At 33.9% G+C, this 25,074-nt stretch overlaps 2 protein-coding genes across 4 annotated transcripts in view; one reads left to right on the top strand and one right to left on the bottom strand.

The window, feature by feature from the left end:
• LOC130448090 (DNA polymerase alpha catalytic subunit) overlaps window positions 1-3,745 on the top strand; it is a 29,862-nt gene extending 26,117 nt beyond the window's left edge. Inside the window, exons 13-15 of the mRNA XM_056785286.1 lie at window positions 212-447; window positions 1,728-2,046; window positions 3,341-3,745. Of these exons, the coding sequence (XP_056641264.1) occupies window positions 212-447; window positions 1,728-2,046; window positions 3,341-3,555 (770 nt within the window). The 3' untranslated portion in view covers window positions 3,556-3,745. The remainder of the gene's footprint in view (window positions 1-211; window positions 448-1,727; window positions 2,047-3,340) is intronic.
• A 1,215-nt stretch (window positions 3,746-4,960) lies between these two features.
• LOC130448088 (uncharacterized) overlaps window positions 4,961-25,074 on the bottom strand; it is a 128,377-nt gene continuing 108,263 nt past the window's right edge. For all 3 annotated transcript variants that reach the window (XM_056785283.1, XM_056785284.1, XM_056785285.1), the window contains exons 5-7: window positions 12,529-12,669; window positions 12,008-12,458; window positions 4,961-9,321 (exon numbers count right to left, since the gene is read on the bottom strand). In XM_056785283.1, coding sequence (XP_056641261.1) covers window positions 8,702-9,321; window positions 12,008-12,458; window positions 12,529-12,669 — 1,212 coding nt within the window. In that variant the 3' untranslated portion in view covers window positions 4,961-8,701. The remainder of the gene's footprint in view (window positions 9,322-12,007; window positions 12,459-12,528; window positions 12,670-25,074) is intronic.

Raw genomic sequence — 25,074 nt, 5'->3', positions numbered from 1 at the left:
TTTTTTTGTGTGCATATTTACATGAACGTAAGTTATTTCAACCGAGTTTTCTTTGCCCTCAAAATATATTATTCAATTTATAACTTTTTTTTTGTTACACACTGTAGTATGAGAACTACCTCAGATATATTTTACCCAGTAATCAAAGAGGTTTTAATACTTTCCTTAACTGACACAATGTAGAAATTTTCTCGATCTAAATATTTTTTAGCTCAACAAATTCATCCAGTTGTAACGAGAATATGCGAACCGATAGAAGGTACGGACTCTTATGATTTAGCCGAATGTTTAGGTCTTGATTTGAAGCATATTAAACGACCTAATAAGGTTACAAATGAAATTGTAGGAGAAAATATAACAAGACCCGAAATCAAGTTCCGAAATGTGGAAAAATTCAAGTTTATATGCTACAATTGTAAACAAGAAAATACAGTAAAAGGTCCTCTGGTAAGTATAAATTCATAATGCTGGGTATATGAAATTATTTTGAAAACATAGAAAAGCTTGGAAGAAATTAATACTTACGCAAACAGAGCTACAGAATGAAAATATTGAAACCAATTGTATTGGTTAATACTCGAACAGCGAATTAGGATGCTTTCCGGTCTGATTTCAGTAAAGACGACGGTAATGATTTGGCGGATAGATCCGTCTCCTGTAATGGAAGGATTAAGATAGCTTCCCACGACCTGTTATATTACAGGCAGCGTCATAACTAAGTCACTAAAAGAATCCATAATACAATTTGAAAATACCTAAAAGTAATACTTATAATGATTATAAAACATTAGATAACACAACAAATGTTTAAAAAATATTTGATAAGGAATAATCTAACAGGAGAAAAAATTTGCTAATAATTAGATCTCCATTCTTTTAAATCACTTATTCTAATCTTGGCGTGGAGTGAATTAAAATCCGACAAGTATTTTTATTTAAATTATTATTTCCCATGATGTTTTAATAGGTTCTCATAGCTCTTGATTTCTGGGATAAAAATTTCTTTCGTAAATATCTTTTACCAAACATCTCCATAAATTTTCAATGGGATTTATATCAGGATTATTTACCGGCCACGCTAGTATTGATATTATTTTGTCGAAACCATTTTTGAATTAAGCGGGCGGTGTGGCCAGGACCATGAACATACTGGTGAATAAAATCATTTGAAAGCCATGCTTTCCTAGCAATTGCACAGTTAATCAAATCCGAAGCTTTAATTCGTCTACATGCCGTAGGACAGGATCTTGGAAAGTTTATTGTATATGCAGCACTAGCAGCAGATTCAAAGGGATGTTCTCTTAAAAAATGTATCAATGCAACATCTTGTGCATCACTCTGGCTACAGTACTCGCATTAAGACCTAGTCTTCTAATAAACCAGCTATCTTCCAATTTGGACAGATAACAGATTTCTGAATTTCAGTTAACTGAGGAGGCATTAAAAACATTTTTATTTCGGCTGAACTCAATTATCTGACAGTGATATTAGGTTGGGAAACTTTTTCAGTGAACAGAATGATAATAAGATAATTTCTTTCATTGTTAAAAGCTAACAGACAATTTTATGTAAGGTGTGTAAATTAATAAAGTACTTGAAGCGTATCAGTGTGTAGGAAAGCTTTATGTGTAGGAGGCGTGAGGATGTTGAGTAGAATGTGCCAGCAAAACGCAAATAATCATTCATTAACCACCATATTATAATCAATTATCCTTAATTTTTTTTAGGAAGGAAAAGTACCGTTTCTAATTAAATGTATAAATCCAGATTGTACAATGAAGCCAATCGATTATTTACCGTATATACAGAATCAGTTAACATTATCAATTCAATATTTTATCAACAAATATTATGAAAATGTGTTAACTTGCGAAGATCCAGCTTGTCCAAACGAAACGAATCGATTGCCTCTTTGGTTCGTTGGGAAGTATCCAGTTTGTACATTGTGCCAAAAAGGAGTTATGTTCAGATTATATACAGAACAACAATTGTACACTCAATTAGCTTACTTTCAATATATATTCGATTTAAGTAAAGTTAGTTCCAGTAAGTATATTTTTTATGTTTAATCAGCATTATTTTGCGAGTAAACTTCTCAAGTTATCAATCGTATATTAAATATTTTACCAGTGTCTTTGTCTTTTATGATCTTGAGTTGTGATATCCGAGGTAATATAAAAACATGTTTCGAATAAAACCGGTCTCGGTAAAATCTGTTGATTAAAAATCAATCAAATCTGCCGCCCTAATAAACTCTGCTAACACCTAAATCCGTTGGCAGAAACAGATCACCACCATATATACCGATCTTGAAAACATTTTGGAGTGGGATGGAAGTAATCTGATTGAGTTTAAAACAGCAAAAACCCAGGTAACTGTTTTTACTATACTGCAGATCAGGATTTGGTCCTGCTTGGACATAAAATATCACCATAACCGCAAAATCGCTTGTTGGGAGCACTATGTCCTGGAATAGTCAAGTAACCGAATTAGCTAAGGCAACTTCACAAAAACCAGTAGTCCTCTTTAAGACTAAAAGGCTATATACTCTCCAATAGCTTCTAATTCTCTACAAGGCCCAAATTCGTTCATCTTTGGAATATTGATCGTACATTTGGAGCTGGGCTCCCAAACGTACCTCGAGGACAGTCGATTCAATACAGAAGAGAGCAATCCGATTTACAGGCGATCCAGAGTTGACTAGAAACTTGGATAGCTTAAAGCATAGAAGAAAGGTCGCTAACCTAACTCTGTTTTACTAATACTACCATGGCAAATGCTTTCCTGAGCTGTTCAAAATCTAGAGCAGCGTTTGCAAAATCTACTCGACAGGCACAGTTCGCCTGCAGACGTTCAGAACGTCAATTTATAGCGACTCCTTTCTTTGGAGAAGTACAAGCATGTGGAACCAGTTACCAAATCACGTCTTTAGCAAATGTTACAACCTACAGAGGAAGACGATAATGTGGTTATCGAAACGCGTGTCGAACAGTGTAATTGTGGGTGTTGGTGTAAAGAGTATGCTCAGTGTGTTCTTGGACGGCTCGTATTTTCTTGGCACTATATATTACCCATATTTATGAAAGATAATATGTGTCTAAATGATCTACTTAGAAGTATCACTCCCCATACAAATGACGAAAATATAACATGATTTCATCATTTGATTGCTGTGAATATTTCAACTTTCCAATTTAAATTCTCATTTCATTCAGGGTTTGCCATACTAGTTAAAATTAAGACTGCATAGTCCAGAATTGTTATATTGTACCTGAAATACTTCCATTAAGTCTCTCAGCTAGCCAGGTGTGTGCCATTCATCCTTTCCTATATTTTTTAGAACCTCTTATGGAAGAAGAAATTGAAAAGGGCTATTTTCAACTACAAGAAGTTGTTGAGAAATATCTTAATCATTCCGGATATTCCATCATTAATCTCACAGAACTTTTTGAAATGTTGAATCCTTATAAAATGGATATGAACCGTCAGATTTCGAGGATACCAGAAGATGCACATTATTTTGAAGAGGAAATGGATAGTGATGATGATATGTAAATACTGTAAATTCAACATATTAATGTGAGGAAAATTAATAGGAATAACTTGGTTATTGTTCAAATAGAATAAATAATTTTAAACATTTGTTATTCATTTTGATAATTGATGTTTGTGATACCAGGTATATATTCACAAAAAATTGTAGTTTTTTTTTGTTCACTGTAGAATAAATTTTATTTATATTTTGCTTGCTATATTATTTTTCCTTTATGCCACATTTTAATGTATTCCTTACAGAAAATTTCACGATGATGTGTGCGATAAGTTGCTTCTGGTTTTTTCGTACACCTCCTCACTATTCTGTTATCCTGATACAAAATTGGATTTTTAGTAAAATATCGTAGAGTTTCAGTTCAAACTACAAAGCTCCGTTACTTCAACGGAACTCGAACTATGTATCAGGAAAGCAGAAGATCGAGGATGTGTACGATAATTTGCTTCTGGTATTTTCGTATACCTCCTCGCTTTTCTGTTATCCTGATACAAAATTAGATTTTTGGTAGAATATCGTAGATTTCTAATTAAATCTACGAAGTTTTGTTTCAATGGCAATCGAGTTTTTTATCAGGATAAGAGAAAGACGAGGATGTGTGCGATAAGCTAATTCTGGTTTTTTCGTACACGTAAAAAATTGGATTTTTAGGAAAATATAGATTTCCAGTTAAATTTAGTTTCGTTACTTCAATAAAAATCGGAATCTGTATCAGGATAACAGAAAAGTGTGGAGGTGTTCCATAAGTTGCTCCTGATATTTTTGTTCACATCCTTGCTTTTCTGTTATCCTGATACAATTGGATTTTTCATAAAATATCGTAGAGTTTCAGTTGATACTACAAAGTTTTGTTACTTCAACGGAAATTGAATTTTGTATCAGGATAACAGTGATGATGTGTGCGATAATTTGCTTCTGGTATTTTTGTAGACCCCGCTTTCCGTTTCTGATACAAAGTTGGATTTTTAGCAAAATATCGTAGAGTAGTATTTTAATTTGAAATGTTCCGTTACTTCAAAGAAATTGTATCAGAATAACAGAAGAGCGAGTAAATATGCTTCTGGTATTTCCGTACATCTCCTCGCTTTTCTGTTATCCTGATACAAACTTTGATTTTAGTGAAATATCGTAGTTTCTATTCAAACTACAAAGTTTGTTCCTGGTATTATTGTACACCTTGCTTTTCCATTATCCAAATCGGATTTCAAGTGAAATATTCTAGAGCTAACTGCAAAGTGTTTTTACTTCAACAGAAATCGAATTTTGTATCAGGATAACAGAAAAGTGTGGAAGTGTTGTATAAGTCGCTCCTGATATTTTCGTACACCTACTCGCTTTTCTGTTAAGGGTGAGCTCTCAATATCCGTATATTGTATATAATGATAAATAAGGATATAAATAAAACCGAAATTTTACAGAAAACTGATTTATTTTTTCATACACTTATTTCGTTTAGTACGTGATTATGATGATTATTATTATACATATTAGTATTTTTAATTCAAATTTTGCCATTAGAACTCGGTAACAAAGAAAAACAGTAACATTGCAATAATTATATAGGCTTAACCCTAACCAAAAATTTACAACAATCTTGTTATTTACAATTGTTTTACAATAGGGTAGTCAGTATAAAACTAATATAGCACCATGTTATTCAAGTAATTATTTCTGAGAAATAAATGGAATCTTTGAAATTATTTATTATACAAAAGAAGGTTAACACAGCAATGATTTGAGTTATAAGTAAGTATAAAGGATATTTCTTTTAACAATTATTGAATGAAGATATTTATTGTATAATAGTTATAACAATAATCGTCAACTTTAATTATAGTTTTTTCTATATTTTTAATGTGCAAGACTGTATTAACCATCAGTTAAAATCTCCATACCATTTCATCTGAAAGTTGTACCCCAAAAGACATTTTCGAATGAGATATCTTATAGAATCAACTAATATACCACAATCATATAATTGTCTTAAAAAACAATTTTTTAAGACAATTGTTAGGTGGTTGAGTCTGTCACTATTGACTCCCACATGCAACTTCCTGAGTTGCAGTCACGTAAATATGGTTGTCGTTTTTGACTTTTCATCCAAGTGTGCTTTCTAAAACAAACTTTTATCTTTTTTTTCTGAGTTGTAGTAATGTCCAGGGGTACAGCTCCAAGTACTCTGTCATTGTTGAGCCCAACACAAAATTTTTCGTTAAGTTGCAGTCACCTAAAGGTGGATCTCGTTTTTAACTGTCCATCCAAGTGTGAATTGTTAGCTATCTACAAGAAAAGAAGAGGTATGCTCACTTTTGAAATTGTTTTGATTCATTAGAATGTCAGTCTTCACAGCGCTCATGTATCCCAAAAATTCCCATAGGATATTCTCCTAGAAATAAAGGACTTTTATCTTTTTTTCTGAGCTGAAGCAATGGCCAGGGGCAGAACTCCAAGTACTCTGTCATTGTTAAGCCCAACACTACTCACTTCCCATTCTAACTTGCCGAACGTTAAGATCAACATCGTGTTAACCCGATCATAGTTACCAAAAAGCCATGCAGAGGAGTAATTGCACACCATCATGGCTACATTCCACTTAAAACTCACAACTCTAACGACCTTGATTGATTCATGTTCCTTTAATGTAAAAAGAGCTTATCGAAGACTTAGTCTGCAATAGACGTAGCATGGATAGGGTAAAATTCAATTCAAACTTAGATTTTATGGTGACAGTATGTAAGACATGTTTTGTTACTATTGTTTGGATTATCGCCAACTTTTGAAGAAAATCTTTCCTGATCAAATAATATTTTAAGGGCGATACAAAGATAGAAAGGTTTAAGTGAAATATACGTTATATACTACATCATGTACCCATCCAAAACATCTTTTAGGTTTAAGTTTCTATTATGTTTAAGCGTTAAAAGAAATTATCCTCTTTACAAATATTAATTTGAGCTTTGTGGAATATGCGATTGAATTAGAGATAACTTAAACTAAAATTCAAATTCCCTTTCACTAGGTTTTAAGGTAATGAAAAGGAAAACAAATTTTTACCATACCAAAAATTATACATAAGGCACATTGTTATAGCTTGATGATGTCTAACTGACTCCTACCAACTAGAAGAAAAAAAAATGGACAATAAATTTCAGTATATCACTATTTTTGAAAATAAAGAGCTTGGGATAAATTTAATTGGAGTATTACATTACAGATGATAATATAATGATTAAAATACGTTAACTACGAAGAAAAGTTTTTAAATTTGCACCTAAAATATATCTCTACAGGTGAGCCAACCTACTGACCCACAGATGTTAACAAAATACCAGACATTCTCGACTTTTACCAAAGGAATTGAGATCAAGAGGTGCACTGCTGGAAGAAACTCCCTAGAGTTATCGTCGGACCACACACTATACCAACTACATACCATTCTAGATTTCTAAAGAAAGGTGAGCAGCCTTCTTTATACAATCACCAAACTAACTGGACACTATTTTGAAATAAGTTAGACGAAAAAATCTCATTACATTGCCGACTAAAGACAAATTTGGATATAGAACTTGCGGAACTTGCGGTTGAAGAACTCACTTAAATTATTCAAGAGGAAGCTTGTTCTGTCACGCCTGATTCGATGAATACCCAACTATAAGAGGAACTACCTAATGTTGTCCAAGAAAAGCTATGAGAAAAACGAAGCTTAAGGAAAACATTGCAACAAACTAGAACTGCAAAAAACAAAAGCAAATACAATAAAGCGATAAAAGGGCTAAAAGTAATGCTACTGGAACTTAAAAATCACTCTATTTAATACATAAGAGCGAGAATGTGAGGGATAATATTCTCCTGGTATTTTATCACACCTCCTCGCTTTTCTGTTATCCTGACACAAAATTAGATTTTTAGTAAGATATCGCAGAAGTTGGAATCTGTATCAGGATAATAGAAGAGTGTGGAGGTGTTTCATAAGTTACTCCTGGTATTTCCGTTTTCTATTATCCTGATACACAATTGGATTTTTAGTGAAATATCCTAGAGCTCCAGTTCAAACTACAAATTTTCGTTACTTCAACGGAAATAGAATTTTGTATCAGAAAATCATAAGAGCGAGAATGTGAGGGATAATATTCTTCTGGTATTTTAGTACATCTTCTTGCTTTTCTGTCATTCTGATACAAAATTGGATTTTTAGTAAAATATCGCAGAAATTGGAATCTGTATCGGGATAACAGAAGAGTGTGGAAGTGTTGTATAAGTCGCTCCTGATATTTTCGTAAACCTGTTTTTTTCTGTTATCTAAACGGTTATTAAATTGGAGTAATGACGGGCTACGTCTTAAAAGAATTAAACCATCTGATTTAACCAATAGACTCATGTAGTTAGAAAAATTTGCATTGAAAGTTTGTTGATTAAAGTGATAGCTAATCGAATGAAGTTTGTCTGTCCTCGTGCAGGAAAGTATATAAAAAATTACTAAGCTAGTAGCCCACAATGGTCACAAATATTGTATCTTTCTTGGTTTTTAGGTTATTACATTACCATTGAAATAAATGCTATTCATGTGTTGAGATTGTGCCACTCTTTTTTTGGATGTTACTGTACTAGTCTCTCCATGACTAGTAGTTCAAAGATCACAATTTCAAGCAAAAAAGAAGATAAAGCGCGAAAAGAGACATGAAAGTTTAAGTGAAGATGACGTGGTGAGTTATGCTGAAAGTGAGAAAGATCTATGAAGCACCAACTCAAAAATTTAATCAAAATTTAAGCTGCCGTGGAAAAGGGTGTCCACGTAATGATTTAATTCCAGCATGGCTTACATCTGAAAAGGTAGAAAGACTTCATGATTAAGTAAGAGTCAGTTTAGACTTAAAATGGTTCATCTCGGACACAATTTAACCAGTAAACGTGAGAGAACATAAAACGCAAGCTTTTTATTTAATGGCACTATTTTCAGTGGCGTATTCGAATGGAATGTTCACATTTTCAGTAAATTATGTCCTCGGTAACCGAATATGTCATTAAATTAGCTTTCCACATATTTAATATGGTGATGATAGAATTATACCAATTAAGTTAATGAAAAGTTAAAAGAGTTTGATATAAAATCGATACGCCACTGAATTGTGATTAAGTAAAACGTGCGCGGAATCACAGTCTTTGTACGCTGTTCATTTTACTTTTTTTGGATATCTTAAACCACCCGGCGGATTTTTCTGGATCTCTTGGCATCGATACGGATCTAGAAATATCTCGATTTCTTCGTTCGCCTCTACTTAGAGATTCCACCGAGAGGCTTTTTGACGATATCTTCTTTTCTTCTTTTTCTCGATTGTATCGAGAATTTTCTCTTGGTAGACGATCTTTTTTCTTATATAATGTCGAATTGGATCCTTTAGATAAATCGTCTCTGGATCTTCCTAAAGTATGCGAACTCAAATTTTCTTTCGATTTGGATATTTTATTCAAAGTTGATTCTTTTTTTTTGGACTCTTGCGCTTTTTTCTTCAGAGTAGAAGAATTTTCTTTACGATGTGATGGACTTTTCGATGCTTTTTGTTCGAATTTACTACTCTTTCCGTTTTTCGAATACTGGGTATAATCGATATCGATATTATCTTTAGTACTGCGCGGTCTCCAAGGTGCTAAAACGGAAAAAGATCGACTCAATGTTTTGACTTGTTGGACTCTCGATGCATTGGAAGCTAATTCTTCTCTAGACGCAGCTCGACGACCATTTTTCATGTAACCAGGTCCAGGAATATCACCAACTAAAAAATAAATAATCATCAATCACTATGTTTGTTGCGTTGGATTTATTTGTATAAGAGAATGGTTCCATCCTAAAGATGGCGATAGTTACTTGAAAAATACCACTGTATTAGCAAGTATACAATCTATACAGCAAAAGTTTGAAGACGCCACGCTGTATTTGTTCAGCAGCCATCAACTAGATCCTACTCCAGCATCGCAGAGGTCGACCAAATGCTGAAGACTCCAGAAATGTTGAAGAAAATCAATAAAGCGGTACTGGATGATTGTCGACTGAAAGTGCGCGAGACATAGTTGGCATTTCAAACAGTGGACATGAGAAAGCAGAGCGCAAGATAGTGGCCTCATTTGGAACAGAATCAGCGTCATGAAGATGTTTCATAACCATGAATGAAACGTCGCGATGAAAAATTACTTCACACCAGAAACAAAAGAACAATCAAAACAATGGACTGAAAAGGGAGAACTGGCAAGGGAGAAGGCAAAGACCGTGCCATCTGCAGGCTTTTTTGAGATAATTTTCATTCACTATCTTGAAAAAGGAGAAACCATCAACGGAGAGTGTTATGCAACGTTTAAGCGAACTTCCGGTTTTGGCTAAGAAGAAAGTGTTGTTTCATCAAAACAATGCACCAGATCACACATGGCCAAAATTAATGAATTAAAGTTCGAATTGCTACCTCATGCATCATATTCGCCAGATTGTGCCTCCTCGGATCTTCTGTTTCCAGACTTCAACTCCTTAGACGTCAAAGATTTTCCAACAATGAAGAGGTGATGTCGGCATTGAATCACTGTTTTGAAGAGGGTATCGAACTTATTGAACAACGCTGGGAAAACTGTATGGAGATTACGTTGAAAAATTTTTGTGTTTTCTTTGTTGTACCAAGTACTGCTGGAACCCTCCCCGTTATTCTAAGATCAATGCGAAAACAAATATTTTCTTAGTTTAACCATTATGGATTCTCTGAAACTTCTTTGATGTCTTTTCATACTTAATTTTTAAGAAAATTGGAACCGCATTCAACTGCCAATTTTTATATCATTTCTAAGGTTTCTTGAATCTTTAGTGCAATTAAATAGGAAGTAGAGGAATAGGAAAATTATATAAAAAATTCCTTCTAATGCTAATAATTCTTTCTTAGTGGCTATTTTGCACATGGGTCATGGTTAGCTTTATTCATTTTTTTTTCTGGTGCTCTCTAGTCAACATTTTGTGACTGCGTCAACAGATATAATTGACCTGTAGTTAGATGAAACCTTTTAGTTCACATATTCATGTCTCAGCAGTTATATTACGGTTGCGTCAACAGATCTAATTGATTTCTAGTTCGATTATGCCAAATACATTACTCTTTGGTCATTATTCTGTGACTGTGTCAACAGATCTAATTAATCTAGTCGATGATACCTTCTAGTGAACATTATCGTATTTTGGGAATTACTATGCAACTAGGTTAACAGATATAATTGATTTGTAGTTAGATGGAGCTTTTTAATCCACATATTACAGTTCGTCAACAGATCTTATTGATCCGTTGGTCTGTTACTCAGTGATACCTTCTACTAAACATTATTGTATTTTGGGTATTACTATGCGACTAGGTCAACAGATATGATTGATCTATAGTTAGATGGAGCCTTTTAGTCCACATATTCATATCTCAGCAGTTATATTACAGTTCGTCAACAGATCTAATTGGTCTGTTACTAAGTGATACCTTCTAGTAAAATTATTGTATTTTGGGTATTACTATGTAACTAGGTCAACAGATATAATTGATCTGTAGTTAGATGGAGCCTTTTAGTCCACATATTCATGTCACAGCAGTTATATTACAGTTGCGTCAACAGATCTAATTGATCTGTTAGTCTATTAGTCTATGGCACCTTCAAGTAAACTTTATTGTAGTTTGGGTATTACTATGCAACTAGGTCAACAGATATAATTGATCTGTAGTTAGACGGAACCTTTTAGTCCACATATTTAGGTTTTGGCAAATATTACAGTTGGGTTAACATATTTAATTGATCTGTAATTCGATGATGCCTTTTCAACAAACAAGTTACTCTTCGATCATTATTTTATCACTGCGTCAACAAATCTAATTGATCTGTAAGTCAATGATACCTTATAGTCAACATTATTTTATTTTGGTTATTACTATGCAACTAGGTCAACAGTTATGATTGATCTGTAGTTGGATGGAGCCTTTTAGTCCACATACTTGGCTGTCATTTTGTCACTGCGTCAACAGAACTATTTGATATGGTGTATGATAGTCAAAATATCTATTTTTATCTGTTATTTTGTCACTGTTCCAACAAAACCGTTCGATGTGCAATTCGATGGTGCCTTCTAGTCAAAATACTTGTTTTTTGGCTGTAATTTTGGAATTTTGTCAACAGATATTTTTGATATATAGTTGGATAGCAGTTATTTTGCAGTTGCGACAGTTTTGATTGGTATCTAATTCAATTATATATTCTAGTCCAAATTTTCATTTTTTAACTGTTTGTAATTTTTTTAACGTACATGATTGGAACTGACTTTATTGATGAAACTAAAGAAAAACTGAGATTATAATCGTAAAAATATAACCGTTAGGAATCTGGAGGAAACTTGACGATATAAAAGATTTAATAGAGATTTAAAATTTTTTAAACACAAATTTTTATTCTTACCTGTAGCAGCATGTAGATACACAACGCTTCGTTGGGATTGTTGACTGCTTTCTCCTTCGGTGGAACTTTCAACGGAACTCACTTCATTTTTCCTTCTTCTTGGTCTGTCTTTATCTTGTCGTGATACATCCCTTGGAGTCCGATGGTTTGGCGACATAGGCGGTTTAAGACTTACTTTAGAACTTCTACTTTCTCTTTCAGTTTCTGAAACATTCGTCATTGATTTGTATCTGCTCCTTGGCGCTTTAAACTCTTCTGAAATGTTGTGGAGATCGCGTGTCGATTGACTACTATTTCTGGACGGTAATCTCGACCGGGGTTTAGTACTAGTTTTATGACGTATACTGTCGTTTGATTCTTGATCGGTATCTCCGAAGAATCGAAGATTTTTCGTTGGTTTCGTAGGAGTTTCTTCTTCAGTTCCACTGGCGAAATTCAACTCCTTTTCGCCCTTTATAAGAGGAGATTGTCGATTATAATATTCTGAACAATCCATGCAAATAAAATCTAAAACTACTTACCTTTTTCGATTTTTTTCGCGATAATCTGTCTAAAGATTTGAACCAACTTCCGTTTGTCGATTCAGTCTTGTCGTTACGATGTTCGCGTGTTGGACTGGGACTTGGGGTAGATAATCTCCTTCGGTTAACATAGTCGTGGTTCTGGAACAAATTATTTTGATTAGAAATTAGGATTCGGAACTTTTTATGCAAAAATCTGGTAGGGTGACCTAGAAAAATCACAACTGCTGAAGATAAACTTATTGTTTTGTTCAGTAAACGTGATCGAGAACTCACGGACCAAGAGAGCAGCTCAGATCAATGAATCTAGGGATCTGTATTTGAGTACTTTCACATTGAAGAGGAGATTGAGACAAGCTGGTCTTTTTGGAAGGGTGGTAGTGAAGTGCAGGTCGTCGAATGAGCATCCGGATGATTTCCGAGGCTGTAAACGCCGATAAATAAACGGTTAGATCAATTTTACACGAGAAATTACACATGACAAAAGTCTGTGCGAAGTTGGGCCAAAAAATCAAAAGCTCTTGCGTCAACGGGTCTGCTCAGATTTCCGGTTAGAAAGGTTAGAAAGAAAGATCTGCTTTGAAATGGACTCGATTTGAGTCGATAGAAGTGGTAAAGCAAAAAACGGCATAGCTCCTAAAGGCCATCACCAAAGAAGCTGAATTTAAACGTGTCAGTATCAGATTGAATGACGACGAGCTTTCAGCACCGCTCAAAAATTGCTACAACCACGATATCATCGAAACATTTATCAAATGGTACTGAACGACCATCTGATAAGGTTATGGAGACAGAATATCGAAAGAACGCTGTAATAAGGGACGTGGTTTGAACGGTTTGGATAAATCCGAATTTAAACGTAAAGGATTGTCAATTTTTCAGCTTATTTCATGCAAACAAAGCAGCGAATTTTTAAATACATAAAAAATTACTCATCTTGAACCAAAGATCTAAACGAAGATCTAAATAAAGCACAAATTTTCGAATTATAATATTTTGTAAATCTAAAAGAAATCGTGTAGGAGAATATTTCGTTACTTCATGAAAATACTGTATAATATAGTTCGTATTTATTAATAGACATTTGAGAAAAAGATTTTTTCAGAATCCAAGAAAGAGACGGAACGAAATCTGGTGAATAAGGGGGTGTTTTAGTAATTCAAACCTTAAATCACGAATTTTTTTCATGACAACATGAGATTTGTGTGCAGGGGCGTTGTCCTGCAAAAACAATATAAAACGCCTTCCGATAGTTTTCCGCGTCTTCTCTCCTTAATTTTTTCCTGTAGAGTGGTCAGTAATATCGAATAGTAATCTCCAGCTATTGTTCCCCCTTATCCAAAAAATCAATCATGATTACTCCATGGAAATCCCAAAAAACTGAAGCAAGAACTTTTCCAGCAGGTTTTTGGAGACGAAACTTCTTAGGTCTTGGAGAACCAGAATATCGCATTCCATCGATTGTTGCTTTGTATCTGGATCGTAGAAATGTACTCAAGTCTCATCCATACCAACAATTCGGTTTAAGAAGTCTACATCGATTTCAAATCGAGCACAGATCTAACGCGATGCTTCTACCCTTGCACGCTTTTGGTCAACATTCAAACATTTGGGACTCCGTTTTGCAGCGATTTTTCTCATGTCCAAATTGACGTGAACTATATGATGAACGCGTTCGTATGAAATATTCAGTGCTTCAGATATCCGTTTTAGCCCAATTCGACGGTCTGATAAAATCATGTCATGAATTGCATCGATATTTTCGGGGACTGACACAGAAACTGGCCTTCCCGATCGGTCATCATCTTCAATGGAAAATTTACCTCTTTGGAAGCTTGCAGTTCAATTTTTCACGGCCGCATACGAAGGACATTGATCAACAATGGTATTAAGCATATCTTCGTAAATCTGCTTACCTCTTAACCCTTTTAAATACAGGTACTTGATGATGGCTCGATACTCCAATTTTTAACATCTTTTTTTCTTTTAATTTATTGCGTAACTCTGGTACACTTTTTTGACTTCAAAATTTATACAGATACTTCTGATAAATTATTGTTCATTGCTATGGTAACGCAATATTTTGTTTATGCATGGAACTGGTCTAAGCTAACTAGATATCAATACATTCTCGTATATAGAGAGAGGGAGAGAGAAATCCGTTGGATAAAATTGGGTACGATAAGGAGGAAGGTTTGTTGGACTGGGCCCTGATACAGGAATTGCTCCTCTGCAGGCACTTTTATTTATAACCGCTCTCAACAGGGTCGGATTAATGTATGGTCCTAACGCCTCTGTCTGTATTAGTTTATTTCGAGCCATGAAACAGTGTGTATTATGTGTCAATTGTTATCAAATAGCGCAAATGATTGCCCGTTGAGGCAAAGAAAGTTATAAAGTTGAACAATTGTTTGGAAACTGTAAAAAGTTATAATTTTTAAAGGAATACGTTTGTGTGAATACGTGATCGAGTTGATAAAGACGGAAATTAAAAATGTAACCGTTGAAAACTGGAGAAACTGCACTCAACATATGAAAAATTTATATAGACGTGTGTACATACAAATATAAATGTAATATATTGTGAATCCTTTAGTAGATTTATTTTTATATTTCAAACGTATAGTCCTGCAATTTATAAAAAATCGCTTAGTTTTCCACGATACGTGTGAACTTTTGTATTTTTGTGGTGGAAGGTGGGTACAAGGACATATCTTCATCCGTGGTCTGGAATAATTGTTTGTCATTATCAAAAACACGTATATGTGTCGAATTTTAAGGTAATTTCTCATTTTTTGCTATACAGATCGGGAAAGTGAAAAATACAAAAGCCACGTTTTACATACATGTCTGTGATCAATTAGGCTTTCATATTGAGTAGTTTTTAGCCATGCAAATCGATTTCTCCCGTGGCGAGATATCAAATTAAAAAAAAGCAATTAGACCCCGAGAAAAGTACGGCTAAATATGCGTGGTCGAATTTGAACGCTCGAAACCATTATTTTCCGCTCTTGAATCGAGCTCTCCGCTGTCTTTCGTTAATTTTTTTCAGGGAGGTATTTCCACGAGATACGTGATTTTTCATGCAATGATAGTGCTGTAAATAAAAAAATTAGGGGTTATTTTTTTGTCGTCAACTCGCTAAATTTGTTGTAAACTTAATTTTTCACTTTCCGGGCTTGAATCTCCGTGTTCGGAGAAACGTGGTTCTGAAACTCAAATTTTCTTTTTTTAAATGAAAGCTATTTTTATGCACTTTCGATCTACGTAACAAAAAGTTACTCATCTTTTTTGTTATTGCTATTAATTTGTTTATAAGGTCATAAGTCATTAAACCATTAAACGTACAATCTCCAGCTTTTCCACACGCCAGATTTCGATAGTTCATAATATTTTGGCACAATAACAAGACTCAACGACAATAACTAAACTCCTTTATAATTGTTTATCTAGAAACAAAAGTCATTGTTATTTTCGTTTATCTCTTGAGCTAATTAATATTTTTCAACGTGCAACGTCAACTTTTGTAGGTCTTTTAATTATAAAAGAAAAAAAAGGATTCTACTCTTTTTATGTAAAGTTACCAGCAACGAAGCTATAAGCAAAAAATAAGAAATTGCCTTAAAATTCGACACATAAACGTGTTTTTGGTAATGACAAAAATTATTTCATACCACGAATAAAGATATGTCATTGTACACAATTTCCTTTCGCCCGGACTATTAACAATGATACAAAAATGTGAAACAAATAAAACCTGCATTTAAAAAAAATAATTTTTATATAATTCACATTCACAAACTACAAGGAAAATGCCGGGTATTATAATATAATATTGCGGCCCTGTATAATGCCCTCCCAATAAATAGTCATAACTTTGTGTCTGATGGAATTTTATTAAGGTTTCGGTATTAAAGTCAGTTTCTAAGGCTGTGAAAAATACTATACAAACACCGTTTCTAATTTTCATAGAAGGTATACTGATACCTGTGACCTTGAACCGTTTTGCTAACCACGAGGTATGCATCATATCACTTAACAATTTTATTTGAAAGAGTGGTATTCCAATGAAATTAATAATGTTATATGGCACTGTTGGTTAGTTATTTTTTTGTGTCGGCAGCGGTTGTTATTTGTCATTACAGATGATTAATTTCAGATTGTCGTGTATATGTGCAACATGTATATCCATTCTTGAGATCTAGTTAAAAAACGAGCAAATTCTATGGTACTTTCCAGTGGCGGACGTCAAAATTCCTTTCAGAAAGATTTTGCGAACAGAATTATTCTCATATCACTGCTTAAGTTAATTACATGAACATATAAGGGGTTTTCCAATGAGGACTTCACTTTGACTTTTTTTAAAAATAAAATGAAAATCATTTGAGATATTTCAAAAACTTTATTATCGGTTTGAAGTACATTCAAAACATTTATGAATGGAACTTAACTTTGCTCATATGGCCAACGCGGGCTCGTTTACAGCTGCTGATTCGTTGGACCCAATTTTCCGTGACGTGGCCACACGTTTCGGCCGAAACGGCTGTTATTTCCTGTTCAATGTTGGCTTTGAGCTCTTCCAACGTGGTCGGCTTATTAGCATAGACCAATGACTTGACGTAGCCCCAAATAAAAATCGACTGGTCCATTTCTTGAGATAACACGCTCATCAAACTTGTTCTTCAATAAATCGATTGTAACGTGTGCTGTGTGGCTTGTGGCGCTGTCCTGTTGAAACGCTGTCCAAGTCCATATATTCCAATTCGGGCCAAAAATAATCACGGCGCGATAACGATCACCATTCACAGTAACGTAGCGACCATTATCGTCGACGAAAAAATACGGCCCTACGACACCTACAAATTCCTTGGTGCTCTAATGTCATTGAAAATTTATTTCCTCCATTCCCATCTGACATTTTTTTTATATTATAACAATGGAAATTCGGTATCAAGAACGATGGAGTCGGTTATGTTGGTTTTTAAAAAAAGGAAGTGTAAATCCTCATAAAAGGAAAAAGTAAAGCTAATTGATATTTAAAGTGATTTTTTGGCATGTTTATTAGATGTAAACTATAAATATTGTCAATATATACAATTATTTTTTTGATAAATATTAAATATTTTACCAATGAAGATGGTTCTATAAATGTAACTTAAAATCCTTACGTGTCAAAAATATTTTTTTTGTGACGCCTTTGAAAGTTGTTCGTTCTGTATTCATTTACATACCGAAAGTTACGTTTTAAATGTTCCATGTAGTGAAAGTGACAGTTCCGTACAGCAAAACACTTTCGGGACGCTCTTGAGTTAACTTCCTTATACGTGACGTTAGCCACACGTTCAATGTTGACAGTTGACAGTTTCACTTCGATGATTTTGCATAACCTTAAATTTTTAATTTTCTGAAATTATTTGTTTTATTGGAAGTTTTCTGTAAATTAATGAATAACAATTAATGATGATGGAAAAGAAAACATCAGCCAAGAAGAGTTACTTGGATCGAAGAAAGCAATGCGGCCGTTCTTAATTCGTTGCCGGATAAATCTCGTGCAAGGTACGAAAAACAGTACGAGCTCTTTATGAAGTGGTGTCACCAGAAAAAGGCGAAAAAAGTTCTACTTTATGGTCTACATTCTCGATGATTAAAAGTACTCAATAAAACAAGATGTTCACATGGATAAATATCCAAAACTCATCAATTTCCTGAAGAAACAAAACAAAGGGTACACTGCGATGTTACATTCTTATGCGTCGTCTAAAAAATGTTGTGTACACCGCGGCTGAAATACTACTCTGTTGGACTCGTTTGTTGCTCGCCCCGGTTCGCTCGTCTCGCAACTTTCAGACTCGTCCGACAAAGTAGTACTTTCAGGCATACAAATAACTATTTTCGTATTTGTACATATTTTATCAGAATATGCTATTCATTCTGTTTTTTTTTATCGACCAGTGTTATTTATCGATATATAAATCTAATAATGCTAGTTGAAAAGAAAAGAGGCGAAAAGCCCAACGGAAAACGTAGTGCTCACTTATTTTTCAGAAAAATCTAAAATCTGGAAAAGTTCTACTTTATGGTCCACATCCTCGATGATTAAAAGTACTCTCGCAATATAACTAGATGTTCATATCAACAAATATCCAAAACTCATCAATTTCCTGAAGAAACAAAACAAACTGCAAAAAAATCAAAAACTTCAACCAGATAAATATAATAGTATTCTTGTTACATTCTTATGTGTCGTTTAAAAAATCTTGTGTACGCCACGGCTGAAATAATACTTTATAGGACTCGTCTGTTGCTCGTCTCACAATTTTCAGACTCGTCCAACAAAGTAGCACTATCAGTCCTTGGCATACAAATAACTATTTTCATATTTTCGTATTTGTATACAGTGTGTCCAAGTAAGTTGGCGGCATATGGGAAACTTTTTTATTATTAATTTTACGAAAAAAAATATTCTTTATAAAAAGTTCTGCATAGTCCAAAACCTAAAATTCAATCATCAAATGTTAAATTTTTTCAGTCGTATACGAGGTTTGTCAAAAAATGTGATTTTTGTTCTAGTACCTTTCTTTTTGACAATATAGAAAATTGTTATCAAGAAAAGATGTTTAGTATTAAAAATAGCTTTCAAATATTCAACATTGTTTATTTATATTAAAAAAATATTTTTTTCTACATTTTTTCTGCGATTACGTTGGAAATTTAAGTTTGCACATTAATGCATAATTAATATGGGATGCACTGGCATTTTTTGAAACTATTAATTAAAGTAGTCTTTGTGAACTGTCTAAATATCGAACATTCGGAAAAACGTCAACAATCGTATTTCAAAAATACAGTGTTTTTCATAGTTTTTAGAGATCCGTATTGTACAGTTTTATGTTTGACAGACGTATTTGTTTATGAAAAGCTAGACATGCCACCAACATTAAGTCTGGAAGAGAAAATTAAGATTGTGCTAATAGTGGGTGATAAGTATGAAACATTTCGAGAAGCAGCAGACATTTTTTATTCCCGACAACCAGATAAAAATATTCACAATGAAATTGTTAGAAGAATGAAAAATATTTAATAAATTTAAGACTTATGGAGATATACATAATAAATTTAGCAAAAAACGCCAAAGCATGGTAGAAAATAATGACGTTGCGTTGCAAATAATGTTCTCTGCAACTAAAGATCCTTTGCTAAAAAGGGCATCTTCATTGCCAATGGATATAAAAAAAGTAAAGTTTCAAAAATTCTAAATAAATTCAAATATCTCCCTTACAAACCTTAAAAAATTCATACTTTAAGACCAGGAGATAATGATAGACGATTTGAATTCTGTTGTGACATACAGGGAATATTAGTAGATAACCCATTTATGTCAAGGTGTATTATTTCTACGGATGAAGCAACATTCTTATCAAATGGGACAGTTTCCAGCCAAAACTGTCGTTAATGGAGTGATACAAATCCACAATTTACGTTGAAAACTCGGAAACAATATTCGTTCAAAACAAACGTGTGGTGCGGAATGTATTAAAATCAAATAATTATTATCCGAGATACCTTGACAACCTTCCCTTACTTGAATGTCATCAGATATGGTTCCAGCAGGACGGTGCCCATGTCACAGCAGATTAGATGTACGTACATTGAAAATATTTTCAGTGGAAGGGTTTTTCGGAAATTCCTTGGCCTCCGCGGTCTCCAGTTTTAACCCCACGCGATTTTTTCTTGTGGGGTTACTTAAAGCAAAAAGTTGACCTTCAAAAGCCATTTCAAGATGTTGACCATTTAGAGAGAATAATTGCAGAAGCGGTTCGTAACATAACTCCCCATATGGTTAGCGATGCCTTAAGATAATTTTGTAATAGAACTGTTACATGTCTAAACAGAAATGGACGATATGTGGTGGCATTAGTAAATTGATGATAGTAATTATTCATTAGTATTTATTGTAACAAAGTAAATTATGCATACAAACTTCATTTAAATGCATCGTTAGAATATTACAAACTAGTGATTAAGCAACTTAAAAGTTATCAGTGTTGAATAAAGATTAAGAGATAATTGTTTTTAAAAGTTTATTTAGAATTGTTTAATCAAATTTATAATTAATAAATGCAATGCATTAATGTGCAAACTTAAATTTCTAACGTAATCGCTCTAGAGCAAAAATCACATTTTTTGACAAACGTCGTATACGACTGAAAAAATTTAACATCTGATGATTGAATTTTAGGTTTTGGACCATGCAAAACTTTTTATAAAGAATAACTTTTTTTCGTAAAATTAATAATAAAAAAGTTTCCCATATGCCGCCAACTTATGTGGACACACTGTATATTTTATCACAATATGCTATTCATTCTTATGCTTTTTTGTCGACCAGTGTTATTTATCGATATATAAATCTTATAATGCTATTTGAAAAGGAAATAAATGTTAAAAAATTGTAATATTCCGTATAAAAAAATACATTACCGATCAATACATAATCCATTCATTGAATTTCAAAATAAACGAATTTATCTTCCATATAGTCAACAAACAAAAGGATCTGTTGTGTCCCCCTATCTTCCAGCGATACTGGGGATCCAGTATTTACAGTGTTTTACTTCAAGGTAATCAATCTTATTCAAATGCAAACACTTTATTAATCTTCGTACAAAACTTTTGATTCGATCTGATAGTTATATTATTATTAAATTAGAATAAATATTGACTTAGTACTCCTCTGTTTATTTCTAAGAAAATGGCAAAAGTATTTATATTTATGGCTTAGTGACTGCAGATGGTGAGATTGAACACCTGGATAAATAATTAACAGCAGCAAGTTATGGTTTTAATTCGTTTTCTTTCTACCCTATATCGCTACTTTTTTTTATTTGTATAATCTCCCGCTGGTCTACGTATGCAGAATCGCATACTACGTTAACATGTAAGTGCGAAATCGCTTTTAGTGAAATATGAAAAGTACCTATACGAATTCCACAAATAGTTACAAGTTTTTTAACGTCCGTTAAAACTTGTGTGGTAAAAATGACGGAAAAAATTCTTCCTCTAAAAATAAAAACTTATAGAATAACAATCTTAAAATGAAATTAGACAGCTACGTCTCATATAATCATATTTTGGTAAAATAAATAATTAAATATTGAGACGTGAAAGTATAGGGTGTCAAAATTATCAATTGAACTCAATTTATACATAAATTGGTCATCGTTATGTGATAGAATAATTTTATTTGAGAAGCTGAACTAGAGTACACTGTGGGTGAGACTGCTACTTCGTTATCAACAGTAAAATATTGGGTAGCAAAATTTAGACGAGACTGTACGATCTGCGAAGACCAGCAACGCATTGGTCGACCAAATGAGGTTAAGACCCCAGAAATGTTGAAGAAAATCCATAAAGCGGTACTAGATGATCGTCGATTGAAAAAGCGCGAGCTAACAGACATAGTGGGCACTCCAAAAAATGCTATACATCGTTTATTAACTGAAAATTTGGACATGAGAAAGCTGTGCGCAAGATGGGCGCCGCTTTTCCTAACAATGGAAGAAAAACAACGCGAAGAAGATATTTCCTTCGGGTGTTTAGCAATGTTTCACAGAAATAAAGCCGTTTCATAATCATGGATGAAACGTGGGTACATCACCTCCCACCCGAAACGAAAGAACAATCAAAATAATAGACTGAAAAGAGGCGGAGCCCGTTTAATCTGCAGGTAAGGTCTTAACGTCGGTTTTTTGGGAAATAATTTTCATTGATTATCTTAAAAATTGAAAAACTATCAACGGCGAGTATTAAGCACCTTTTGGACAAAGAAATCAATCAAAAACGGCTACATTTGGTTGAGAAGATCAAGGCAATGTACAACCTCACACATCCGTTATTGCAATTGTCAAAATTAATGAATTACAATTCTTTGTTGGACCAGGTACTTCTGGGATCATCCTCGTATTTTGGTCCAACTGCGTGAATCATTAGTTTTGCCTCAGGTGTGTGTTTCATAGATGTTTGTTAGGTTAGGTTTGAAAACAAAAAAAAATTTTGTGCGAAATTTTGTCGACAACACAAACTAGTGTTTTGTTGGTATAAAATACTGAAGGAGAGCGCCGAAAGCATGTCGAAGCTCTAGAAGGGATCGAGGTCCGCATTGACACGAACGCCAAGATTGTTGATTAAAGCCCAATATACATGGAGCAACTGACAAGAAACTGAGCTCGGAAGTGATTGAAGTCACTAAGTGATTGCCAGCTGATTAATGTTTATTAATTAATGATTAATGTTTCTGCGCATACAACAGACTCAATTATGACCGACACCTGTCTGACTCAAAAGTTAACAGTTTAGTTTGGTTTATAACAACTTGAGGTAATTAAAATTACGTCGAATCAATCAATCCAATCATCAGTTTTTAATCCTCTACAAGGCCCAGCTTCATCCATCTTTGGAGTTCTACTTGAACATTGAGAGCTCAGCCTGCAAGTATACCTTGAGGATGCCCGACTGAATACAGAAGAGAGCAATTCGACTTCTGGTTAGTTGTCCAGAAACTTGAACAGCTTAGAGCAGCTGTTTTACCGATACTACCATCGTAGATGCTCTTTTGAGATGATCAGCATAATTCCACCTAGTATTTGCACGACCTGCTCGATAGAAAGATCTTGCTCTTGAACCTAGAGCTCGCCAGCAGACGCCCAAAATGTAAATTTGTCGAGACTCCTTCTTTTGGAGAAGTGGAAGCTACCAAGGCCCCTCCACACGACAGGAACTACTCTAACTATTCGAGTTTAATAGGGTTTAACCTTGTTAAACCTTGTATTTGCTTTTTATATAAAAAAATAATGAATATAGATCCAAAAAATCAAAAAATATGTAGATAAAGAAGACAGTAAGACAGACAAAAAACAAAATAACCATCCACCAATGAAACTTTTGAGAGGTGGGTAATTCAAAGTCGAGGTTCTTTAAATATGATGCCAACTGGTTAGTAACCAGTTGCCCCCGTTTGTAGCTCCTAATTCAAATACAAACGTTGATACTCATTGCAAACTGGTTAGTGATTTGCGTGAGAAATGAGTTTCTTTTGAGTTGATCCGTGTGTATTCGGCTTAAGGGTTAGAATGATAGCAAGCGGGCTAAATACCAACTGCGAAACCGCCAGGCAGAGCTTAACACAATATTATGCGAAGAAAAAGCTATGTGTGCAAAAATGATCGCAGAAGATTGTTTATAACAAGCATAAAGTGATTTTTTGCTGCTCGATCGCATTATTATGGATGTCGAAAGTTGTTTTCCCAGTACAACTCTATGAGTCAATAGTGGCAACAGAGAAAAAGCTCGTATTAGCCGATCGAAAGTGGAAACGATGCTCATTTACTACTTTGATAGCCACAAGAGGGATTAAGCTGAGACGTCGTGAAAAATTAGGTACAACATCCACTTTTAAGCCTCCTTCTTTTGGTATGGTCATGCATATAATGGCACAAACGAGAATAACAAAGATCAGTTCTACTGTACTGCCTTTAATTTAGATCTCACCTGAAGCTGATGAAGCAGTGTTAACAAAATTTTTGGTAAAACCCAATACTTAAAATACTTCTCGCAAATTATGTCGTATATTTTCGTAAAAAAGTTTTCAAAACTTCAAGCACCGTTGATACACTACTGACTGGATCATGCTCTTTGGTAATGTGGACTTCGATTAGTCTGGCATCCAATTCTTTTCCATTACGTATTAAAAATAAGTAAAATAAACCCTGATCCACTAAAGGCTTACGTATATCTTCAAATAACATGCAACCTTTTTCTCACCTAAGGAAATTCTCGGATAGTGTCTTCTTCAAAAATTACGCGAAACTATACAGAAAAATTTATCATAAGACAATAAAAGCTGCCGAAGATATTTATTATAATCTGATCTCACGGCACTTTATAGCACCAAATATCAGTTTCCAAAGACTTATCCACCTTGTTAACAGTTTATTATGCCCTTATTGAGTCGCATCTCCCTTCTGGGGTACGTGTGTTTTATTCACCAAATCACTTGCCTTAAGACTTCGTCGAATAAAAAACTTCATAAAAGAAACGCATTTCGAATTTCTTTTGAATCAAATAACTTTGACGACGGTGCTGTTGAAGGTTCCATTAAACTTTCAGAATTGTAAAAATCTCTGGAAAAATATCCTGGAAGCGGTGTGTTAGAGCGGAAGGAAATTAATTTTCGAGGGGATCATTTTATTACTGAGTAATTTTGAAATAACTGATTTTTTTCTAAATTTTTGGGTCATTGTTTAGATTAAATAACGAAATTGTGTCAAATTACTATCAATCAACAAAAAGCGTTAGCTCGTTTACTTCATATATCTAACTCAATGATATTTATCATTATTATTACATCATTACATTATTATTTATTATTATTACATTACATTATTATTAAATCATTAATAAGTTGCTTACTTTAAATAGAACACACTGTATCTTATTACATTCTCCGCTATATTTTTCAAGTCAATTCGTTTGGTATCCCCTATAGAT

Source organism: Diorhabda sublineata, chromosome 8 (assembly GCF_026230105.1).
Source record: "Diorhabda sublineata isolate icDioSubl1.1 chromosome 8, icDioSubl1.1, whole genome shotgun sequence".
Classification (NCBI taxonomy): Eukaryota; Metazoa; Arthropoda; class Insecta; order Coleoptera; family Chrysomelidae; genus Diorhabda; species Diorhabda sublineata.
The sequence above is the reverse complement of the archived record's forward strand: the minus strand, read 5'-3'. Positions and strand labels throughout refer to the sequence as shown.